The sequence below is a fragment of the Odontesthes bonariensis genome, chromosome 14 (assembly GCF_027942865.1).
Source record: "Odontesthes bonariensis isolate fOdoBon6 chromosome 14, fOdoBon6.hap1, whole genome shotgun sequence".
In the NCBI taxonomy this organism is placed as follows: Eukaryota; Metazoa; Chordata; class Actinopteri; order Atheriniformes; family Atherinopsidae; genus Odontesthes; species Odontesthes bonariensis.
This window is the reverse complement of record NC_134519.1, coordinates 24,739,084-24,749,854: the sequence shown is the minus strand read 5'-3', so window position 1 is coordinate 24,749,854 and position 10,771 is coordinate 24,739,084. Positions and strand designations below refer to the sequence as shown.

Genomic DNA, 10,771 nt, shown 5'->3' with positions numbered 1-10,771 from the left:
TGCCTGTACTGTGCATTAATTGGTTTAACATCTTATCATTTCAGAAGGTCTGCAATGCTAACTATTTGATCAGTAATGTTGTGGCAAAGTGGCCCGGCTCGGTCCACGACTCCCGAGTGTTTCGGAACTCGGAGATCTATCAGCGACTATCACAAGGTGAGCCACAGAACCTCTATTGACAACCACTTTTAACATAATGGCTGTGTTAAGAATGTCACTACTTATGAGGTTGTGATGGTAACATTTTGTATTCACAGATGAATTCCTGGGTGTATTGCTGGGTGACAGAGGGTATGCCTGCCAGCCTTTTCTGCTCACTTCATTTGCAACTGGCATACAACCATGCCCATACCAGAACAAGGGCCCGGATCGAAATCACATTTGGCCTACTGAAGGCACATTTTCAGTGTCTGAACCACCTGAGAGTCAGCCCAGACAGGGCATGTGATATCATTGTGGCCTGTGCTGTCCTCCACAATGTGGCCTCCCTGAGAAAGGAGAGGGCCCCCAGAGTGCCAGCTCTCATAGACTGGGACAATCCTGCCATCTTCCCGGATGACGACTGTGGTCGGCTGGTCGGAGACCAATATGTGTTAAATTATTTTGATTAATATTGCATGTTTATTTAAGTTGGGCCTGCAATGGCCGAGGAATTTTTGTTAGGTTTTTGTGCTGTATAGGCAAGGCAATTTTATTTGTATAGCCCATTTTTACAAACAGTTTGTCTCAAACTGCATGCTTTGATTCTGTGCTTTTTGTCTTGTAGAGCACTGTGTTACTTCAGTTTTGAAAGGAGTTGATGGTTTACTTGCTTTGATTCATCCTTGTTCAATAAAGGAACACTCTAATGTGTATTTATATTTATATGGTGATGTACTTTATGTGTAGTCTGTGGGAAACTAAATTATCTAGTGGTTCATCTAAAATCATCAGTTATCTAAAATTATTGTAATTAATGATCACAAATGTTTCAATAATGATAGTGGGTATAGTTAAATGTTTTAACAATATGTTCTAGGCAGTGGAATAAATATTGGTTTCCATTTGTGGCGACCACTGACTGAGATAAGGAATGAGATTAAATAGATCCTGGAATTTAGCCTGGTCTGGAGCAGGCTAGCTTCACAGAATAAATCTCCATGGTAACTTAGGTCTGAACATATCCCACTTCCCTCTATCCCACTTTTGTGCAACTGGATCACGGATAAATTGATCCAGGATAGCCAACATATCCCGGCTTAATCCCTTATCCTACTTTTGTGCAACGGGCCCCTGATTTACCCAGGGGAGGTCTTAATTTGGAAATGTATGAATCCTTGACATTTGTGTAAAACAAATCCAATGTCTTGTTTTCTCTGGTAGAGCAGCTGACAAACTGTTGAAAAGTTGGCAGTGTAGCAGAGAGTGAGGCATGATTAAAATCACCAGATATTGCCACAAAAGAATTGGGGTGTTGTGTCTGTATCTTAGCAACAACGGAACTGATGACATCACATGCAGTGTCGGCAACAGCTGAGGGTGGAATGTAAACAGCCACCAAAACAACACTGGTGAACTCTCTTGGCAAATAATATGGACGAAAACTTACTGCCAATAGTTCAATGTCAGGACTGCAGAGACGACTCTTCACAGTAACACGTCCTGTGTGACACCATCTGTTGTTGACAAGCACTGCCAATCCACCCCCTTTCCTTTTCCTGCTACTCTTTAAATCTCGATCTGCTCGTACAGTCAGGAAGCCCGGCAGAGAGACGCTGGAGTCGGGGATATGATCCTGCAGCCATGTCTCAGTAAAACACATAATGCTACATTCCCGATATTCTTGCTGAGTCCTTGTCAAGGCTAGAAGTTCATCCAACTTGTTAGCTAACAATCTTACATTGCCCATGATGACGGATGGCAGAGATGGTTTGAACTTCTTTCTTTCTCTCCTCTTTGCTCCTGCTCTGCATCCACGACGCCTCCTTTTCAATTCCAGTGGGATTTCTGGCTTCAGTTGTCGAATTATTTCTGCTTTTCCAATGTTAATCAGCTGCTCCCTGTTGTAAACCACCCTGTTGTCATGGTTATGCATCATAACAAAAGAGCAAAATATACAAAAGTATTGTGAAAAATCAATCCAGCTGCACAGCATCCAAGGCAGGAAGGAACAGTTGTCCAAAAATGCAATTTCTTCCAAGAAAAAACAGGAATGAAATTTAGAAAAAAGAAAAAAATCTCAATGTGAGGTACAGAGCTACTCCAACGTGCTGCCACCCTCAGCGGCGCATTCTAGAATTCATCTTTTATTCAATTTCAAAAATACTTTATTTATCCCAGAGGGAAATTAAATGTTGAATTATGCTTCATAATTCACCGACCGATCACATTATTGCAAATAAACCAGGGTCAAAAACAGTGAACCTCAATAGATACTTTCAAGTAGTCTTATGTTAATGTACCTCCATGCAACCCCTGGCAGATTTTTTTTTGGAAGCAATATTGAGAAACAATCCATTTTGTCAAGAAAAAAACACTTTGAGGTGCAACCGGGAACTTTAATCCACAGTAACTGAGATCAAATATGAAAGCCAGTATATTCCCAGAGTGCAGTTCATACTTGGCTCCTGTTATCATCTGATACTCATAAAAGGATTGCTTTCTGCCTGTGCTTTATTATACGACTAAAAAAAAAAACATCTTAAATGTTTGACCAAAGCATGTGGATGAGTGCCAAGAGTTTGGCATTGCAAGCGGAAAATGCAAGAAGGTTGTCCATATTTACTGTTCAGCTGGTTGTGCGTTTGTTCATGTCTATAATGTCAATGAAACTGGAATGAACAGGAGACCTACTACATGAATGTACCATCTCTGATGGATTTAATATGCAGGGTGACCCCATCATGAATTTGCCAGTAGTCTTAAGACAGAAAAATAAAGAAAAGATTTCACTCTTGTAAATGCCAAGACCTATATTTTCAGTTGCATCCCAAAATAAAACAAAAAAAATATATATTTTGCTCAAAACTCAAAGCAATTTTACATTTTAGAACAAAGTGCCTCATTTCATTTCACTAAATAAATTAAACATAAATTCATAACATACATATTAACAAAAGTTTCATCTCAAATATGAATATTTTACTTTAGATTTTAAACCTATAAATGAAACTGACTCAAACAGTTGATTCTTCAAAGTATCTGCTCAAATATTAGACAGCAGTGACAATTCAGTGCCAGTATTTTGCAACACAGTTTCTAAATCTAACCCATCCAGAGATTACAGAAGCTTTAATTAAGAGTAATGATCTGCTCCTCCATCAACAAGTCATCTTCAGTTCTCAGGAGGTGTGCTGAAACTCAGGAGTGGCTGATTGGCAGCTGCGTCAGGGAATGAGATATAAGCGGCTGAAGCAGAAGTGGGTCTGGAGTTTGGACTGTGGAAGTAAAAGAAAAAAAAAAAAAAAAATGACTGCAAAGGTAACTGCATGTTAACTGAAAATAATGGACTTCACTGTGAATAAACCATTGAGATTTCTCCAGCTGCAACCTTTGGTTTCCAACTTCCATTCAGATGGTTCATATGGTCATAACCAAGTTAGCCGTGTGTGTGCGTGTGCGGTGGTCGGGTATAATTTCTGTAGATTTGTCTTGGTTAACATACACATGACTGCATTTCTTACCATCCATGTAAGTCAGTGTAGTAAGAAGGGGTGTGTCAGGGGACAGATAGGTTGTGTATTGCAGATCCTCCATCAGCGGTGGAGTCAGGTGACCGGAAGCAAGTGATGTCATCATGGCTGAAGAGGCTTGACATGGACTGATGTGTTTCTTTTGACGAGCTCGACAGTTCTGAAACCAAACCTGAGCAGAGATAAGATGGGTTGTAAGTGGTCTTGAAAGTTATATGGTTTTTAGTGCGCCGGTGTTGTTTGCTGGAGTCATAATTCCTCACGTCTCCATTTCCAGGCAGAAAGCTGTTTAGCATTGACTGTAAAATTCCCTGGAAGTCTCACTGTTTAAACTAAAAAGGGAAAATCAGACATATCCAACTTCATTGTCATGCTTTTCAACAATTACTTCCTTTTGGCAACAGTTTTGACTTGGCGTTACTTTCTAAACTTTGACAACCACCCAATATTCAAGCACAGAAGCAGCACGTCCATCTCATGAAAACAAAAACTAATGTTCTAAAGAGCAAAGCTCAAGCAGTCGGTGTTGCTTTACCTGAATAACCCTGCGGCTGAGACCAGTTCTTTCTGCCAGTTTCTGCAGTGTCTGGGCATCTGGATTGTTATCTTTAGCAAACTGGGTTTGCATAACCTACAGAGAAATAGTTTTATAACACTATTAAATCAACACAGTGCATTCACTGTCTTCAAATACTATGTTTCAACATTTGTTTTTCCCCAATTGAAAAGGTGACAGAAACATTAGAAACATGGTAACATAATCTTGACAATGTCCAGAGGTCAACAGTAAATACACAAACAATTACAATCTGACAGTACCTGTAACTGGTCAACAGTGAAGCTCGTCCTCGCCCTCTTGGCAGGTCGGGGCATAGTACTGGAGTCCTCTTTGTCTGCCATCTGTTCCTCTGCCTGTGGTTGCTCTTCAATACAAGACACAGCATATTACAAAAACTACTGACAACATGAAATATAGTTCCAGCTCCATCTTAGACGTCCAACCATAGTCATCGTTTATGTCTGAACTAGAGTCACATCCAAGGAAGCCTAAATGTTAGAAATGTGTCTGATCAGTGTAATTTGTTGGCAAGAGAGTACGAAAAAGGCTGAAGTAATGTGCAAAAGCAGTGACAAAGTCACCAGAAGAACACATTATACATGCTCATTTAGAACACACACCCCCCCCAAACCCAACATTTCTGTGGTCATAACACACCAAAGCCACCTGGTTAGTCTTAGAAATTTTAAATAATAATAATTAAATGATTCCTGTTCAGTAACAATCTTATTTTCATGCTCCTTCTTGTGAGGTAGCATGTATGTCTTACGGGAGTTACAGGAGTTTAAAGGTTCTGCAAAGTATCTTCGCTGTTCATAGGAAAGCACTTTTCTGAAAAGCTTCAAGTTAAGTGTTGCACTTTGTTTCCCTTTTTGATGCAGAGAGGGAATGGAAAGATTTGACAGTCTCACTAGTGAATAGTGAACTACTGTCGTGTTGACAAACACAATATGATAATATATTTTATTGGATTATTGTCTAAACATAGCTCACCATCTCTTAATGACTGGTCACAGGCATAACATTCTGTACCAGGCTACAGCACTGCAGTGGTTGAAGTTTTCAAATAATTTATACCACTACCTCCATGGGGATTCACTGTACCTTCAGGCTTAATTTAAAAGCATTTGTAAAATGTGCATGACCTGATGCTTTATTAAGGGTGAGCATGGTGTTTAATGTTTCCAACTTGCCATCATTCAACCATAACCCTCTCCACAAACTCACCATTTTCCTTTGCACGTCTGAGATTCTCCATCATCATGTCATAGTGAGGCCGGCAGAAGACCCTGTTCTCCAGTAATCCACATTCCTCTCCAGTGGAGAGCTGACGCTTGCAGGAAGCGCAGGAGAAACAGGCCAGGTGAAAGGTGTTCCCTCTTGCTCGACGCACCCAGTCGGTGGAATGGATGTTACGACCACAACGAGCACAGCGGGTGCCATACCTCCTGAAAGCAAAGGAGTAAACACGAAGGGTGGTGAAGTGTGAACAGAAGAGTTCTCATGTTTACTGGAGGAAAGCTGGGATTAAGTCATTAATAACAACTGTTTGAGTCTAACTACAATAATCATTAGTTCATGAGGAGATATCTCACTGATGCCACTGGCTTCCAGTCTGCTGGAGTATAATTTAAAAGTTTGACTGTTTGTGAAATCACTGACAAATATATTCAACTTTTACCAGTTCAGTCTACCTTTGTGACCTGTACGAGCTACATGTGAAGCAGCATGGCCTCAGTACACACCCCAACAAAGAAATATATATGTACTTTAAAAAAAAAAATAAAAATATCACAGGAATAGACTGACTGCAAAGCTCTTAGCGTTTTACCGCACAAGCCACGTTCACCCATTGGCAGCATGTTCCTACTACACATACCCACTAATGAATACATTAGGAACAATGCTGTGTTCATAAAAGCCAGAGGAAACTTGAGGAAGGGGACAGGGAAACTGGGGAGTGAGCCAGCCTCCATCTGGTCTACAACCACTAACCTACGGAGCAACAGCCACTTCAGCTGATAGAACTTGCCACGAAAGAAAGCATCCGACAGGGTTGCACCTGAATACAGATGTGAACATGTTTTGTCGTGCTTTTCGTGACTTCCCTTGGACCGTCTAGGACTCACCACCATTGATACAGAGACTTACTAATTCAATTGTTACTGCAACTCGCAGTCAAAATAAAAACATAACCGAGATGAAAGCACATTTCAAAACACTTTACGGGGGTGGAAAAAAAGAAAAAGAACGAGGAGACACAGTAGCTACATTTCTGAGCGGTTGTTTCAGATTTTGGAAACTGTTTGATCCAAATTTTCACCGCTTTGGACAAGTTACTTGAAATCTTTCCTTCAAATTGTGAGCACGGTGCTACTTTATTTTAAGTTTTTGTTTCACCAAAATACAAAATAGTAATACACATCTTCTCCCTCTTGAGCTCCATCGTGGCATGAGGTCATTGAGGTTTAAGATCATGACATTTTATAGACTTTGTATTGTGCTACTGCGTCAGGAACTTGAGATGCAGCACAGATTCCCAACGTCCCCTTTTACTAAAATGTGAATGTGCTCTGTAACACTTAACACTCCCTCTGGCATTAAACAATATAATTTAAACAAAACTCATGACAGGAGGTGAGCAAAGATAAGATATTTGGTTCGACATACCTAAAATAGTCAAGTTTGCAGAAAATTTGTGCATCTTTCACATAACAGCTGACATGTCGCCCCAGTGATGTTTTACACACACTGCATGAGAGGCAGCGCACATGCCAGGACAAGTTGTTCACCTAAAAGGGAAAAAAAGAAAGAAAAGAGGAATACAAATCAGCTTAAAAGAATCACCAAATGCATCTCAAAACCGTTTCATTTATAATACCCTCATAACAGAAGGTAATAGGAGTTGTTTAAATAAATGGCAATGAGTTTGTTTTACTTTATCATTTGAAATTAGGGTATTTGAAATGCATTAGATTGCCTTTTATGATTATTCACCATAATTTGCCTGCTAGTGGTATAATGTGCTTATAATCTGAAAAGTCATTATGATTAATGCCAGAAACAAACGCTTGTACCATCAAAGGTATTTGTCTGCATGATTTTGGAACTCTGAAGCATCCATGTGCAATTTAAAACCCACATATAACTGCATGAATCACATTGCCAAGAAGCTTCAACAATTATTTAATTTCACGTAAGAAATGCAACAGGTTGAAAAGAAAAAAATGGAACGGGGGCACAGCCAATGATTAGATGAGAAAAAAGAAAAAAAAGGGGAGGGAGGGGTTGTTTTCTCTCAGTAATTGGTTTAGTGATTTGTTGTAAGATGGCCTAGTTTTGGAGTGTTGCCATCAACAACGATAATGCCAAAGGACACCGTGCAATTCGGACCTTAAGGAGGTATCTGTCCACAATCTCCTGACCGCAGGAAGTGCACACAGTTTTCCCCTGCAGGGATGCCACCATGGGGGCAGAGGACAAGGAGGACGAGGAGAGGGAGGACGGGGAGTAAGAGCAGTCCTCCTCGAAAATGTCATCAGGCCCAGAAGAGCTCTGTCGGAAACAAATCATTAGGAATCATTAAAATAAAAAACCCAATAATAAGGAAAAAAAAAAGAAAAAGAAAAAACTTAATGTCATAAACTTTATATATGCAAGTTTTTTTTAGCTACGAGTTGAAACGAACGATTCGAGCAAAATAAAACTGAGGTTCTGGAAACAGTCGTGAATGCGACGTTAAATTATGGATAAATAAATCATTCAGAATACCACTGTGTGCTTACTTTACTTGATCATAATTTTTTTTTTAAAAAAAAGCCTGCAATACAAACCCATCAAGGGAAATCAAAGATAAAATTTAGTCTGTCGACCTATTATATTTTTACCACGAAAACAAATAAAACACACACACACACACATTACAAATACACTTGAATTCGCATGCACAACAAGATGATAATTTGATCAACAGCCTTCCCTGTTTCTTAGATATTTCTCATTATTTTTCCCAATGGTCAACAGACCAACTGTGTTTAATTAATGGCTCACAGACTGAAAGGAAGTCAGAATTCAGTGGTTTTGATCTGCTGTGGACCAAAACTGCATCCAATTAATTTGACAAGCACAACAATTGTTTGGGACCGACTTTTCCATTTAAATTCAAGAGTTAGCCGAAACGTTTTAAATGTTTGCGTGCGACAGCGGCTCTGTGAAGAGCGAGTATCGTCGCGCGAGCGACTCCTCGTGCCAATTTCCCACCCTCGACCCGCTGGGATAAAGTTGTTAATTTGATATTGAAAACACCTACTGAGTCGTAAAAAGTATCTCCAAAGTGCAGCTGAGTGAAAACTGCCTCCGTCGGCAGCCTCTCTCCCTCCGACATCCTGCCAGCCACAGGTCTGTGTCGAGGAACAAGCCCGAATGACCAATTAAGCTTATGTCCGCTTCATATTTCCATGACAACCACGCTGATTAACGCTCGTATTAATAGTGGCTGCGATCAGGAAATGAAATACTTCCTTAAACATTTTGTGGACATGCGTGTGAGTCTAATTACTGATTAACACGTTTGGTGTAGGCGGCACCGATGTAACAAAAATATCCACTTTGTCACAAAAGGCGGTTGTCAGGTTGGCAGCTGTTAAATTAAATGTGTAGGCTACAATTAGCATATTGTACCTTGAGACGTTGTGAACCTCGCGGCCTCGGGCACAGCTGAGCCTAATTGTTATTGATTGAGCTCTGCCACGCACGTGCGTGTAAGTAAGTAAGTAGCCATCAGACGGGCTCAGGTGAGTGTTTCCCTCTGTTACCTCAGGGACGCCCCTTCATGTTCCTTTTACATTTGGCTAAATGTACACAGCCAGCTCTAGTAACATGCCAGCTTCTTTACTTATTTATTCATTTACTTTACTGTAACAGCATTTAGAAACGTTTTTTTTTTTTTTTCGGCGAATGCAAACAAATAAAACTAATAGGCTACAAACACCTTTCAGTTTCTTTGGCTTAAGGGGGAAACAAATGTAAAAATGACACGTTGTGTTCATGAGAAAGGAGGCTTTTTACCGAATTATGACTGTGCGCAGTTAAAGCACGTATTGTACTGCTTTTTAGGCTGAGGTTTAAGGCTGAGGTCCAGTTTGGAGAGAGCACATTAAAGCTTTAACCAAACTGGAAACTTCTCTGCAAGCCACGATAAAGTCAAGCATAAGCTCATCAAATTCTGAACAGCAGCTTTGACAGGTAAGCACACAGCCTATAGTCGACAACGTTAGTATTTCACGCTTATTTCAGGTCGAAGGCTGTTATCTTCCATACTTTTTAATGAGCAGAGCATTGGGCTAGTGGCAGAAAAATAACTGCAATTTCCCCTAGAAGAAAATAACTGCTATAGACAAAAAAAAAAGAAGACTTATCACTGAAGCGCCTTTGTCTGCTTGTATGAAATAATGTGTTTATTTCAGTGGATCTAAGTGCAAGTTGTGTAGGTGTTGCAAGAAATAAAATGAGCTTTTTATCCATATAAAAAAAGATAAACCACTCTGGAATAGGCTTACCCAATAATTGATCACACTCACCACACTGTTAGAGGCACTGTTAAACATCTTCAGAGAGCATCCCGGTTCAGCCAGATGTTGCACAGCAGCACACCAGGGGCTCGTCAGCGCACCCCGTTATTCTTCCGCCTCCTCGGCGGAGATAGCCCGTGCGATCTGTAGGGGCCGTTTGTTCATTAGATAGTCCGCTGCACTCCTACTCGTCAGCCGCCTGAGCCTTGTTCTCCGTATTGTAACTTACAAGAACTTGTCCACTCACCGTTTGTTGTAAAGAGTCAAGCTCGCACCACCCACTGTGACAGCCTGGGCCCGCCCCTGTAACAATAAGTTCATATTTGTGGAGCAGATGGGTATCCTATTTTTCTTACTGTAGACCTGAATGTTTAAGGCAGAATAAATCGGCGACTTGTTTAGAGCAGTGAAGGCTGAATTACAAGCCAAGTTAAGCAGGGATTCACCCAGGGGGGTGGGGGGGCTTCATCTCCATGGGGCCCAAAAAGCCATATACTCAATACCATTCATCAAAACCTTGTTTTCAGACCTTTTTATTGTGTTAGTTTCTACATTTACTGTAACTGGTCATTACGGCTCTGGTTGGGCACCTTAAGGCCCACTTTTATGCAGGAAAAACACTACAAATATCAATATTACAATGTCTTGGAAATTAAAGTGTAGTAACCTTTTATTATTATTATTATTACTATTTTGAAAAGGTCTGATAATTATGTCCATTTATCAATCAGCTTTTTAAAAATGATTAATCAGCTTCTCTCTTTTTGAAAATGAGAGGTTAGCTTGTGTAAAAACACATTTGATCTGTGTTTCTTTGTCAACATTCAACTGCATTAGTGGAGTAACTAGCAAATGTGTCTTGTGAGCGCCCCGAGATATTTAGACTGACACACACTGTGGGGTTCAGTCAGATTCCAACAACCTTTGGACTTCGGGGCCCCTAAATTGGCCCTGGCAGCAGCAAGCTCTTG

At 40.4% G+C, this 10,771-nt stretch overlaps 1 protein-coding gene across 1 annotated transcript; it reads right to left on the bottom strand.

Moving 5' to 3' along the window:
• Window positions 1–2,522: 2,522 nt before the first annotated feature.
• LOC142399216 (LIM/homeobox protein Lhx8-like) lies at window positions 2,523–10,010 on the bottom strand. The gene is made up of 8 exons (XM_075483743.1): window positions 9,810–10,010; window positions 7,624–7,785; window positions 6,901–7,022; window positions 5,458–5,678; window positions 4,491–4,594; window positions 4,207–4,302; window positions 3,663–3,843; window positions 2,523–3,416 (listed from the first exon to the last, which is right to left on the bottom strand). The coding sequence occupies exons 1-8, from the start codon at window positions 9,834–9,836 to the stop codon at window positions 3,340–3,342; spliced, it is 990 nt and encodes a 329-aa protein (XP_075339858.1). The 5' UTR covers window positions 9,837–10,010; the 3' UTR covers window positions 2,523–3,339.
• Between the last annotated feature and the right edge of the window lie 761 nt (window positions 10,011–10,771).

Coding starts and splice junctions, on each gene's coding strand:
- LOC142399216 (XM_075483743.1), bottom strand. CDS start 9,836: ATGTTTAACAGTGCCTCTAACAGTGTG. Junction 7,786..9,809: donor ACAGTGCCTCTAACAGTGTG/GTGAGTGTGATC, acceptor TGTTTCCGACAG/AGCTCTTCTGGGCCTGATGA. Junction 7,023..7,623: donor TGGACAGATACCTCCTTAAG/GTCCGAATTGCA, acceptor TTTCCCTTTTAG/GTGAACAACTTGTCCTGGCA.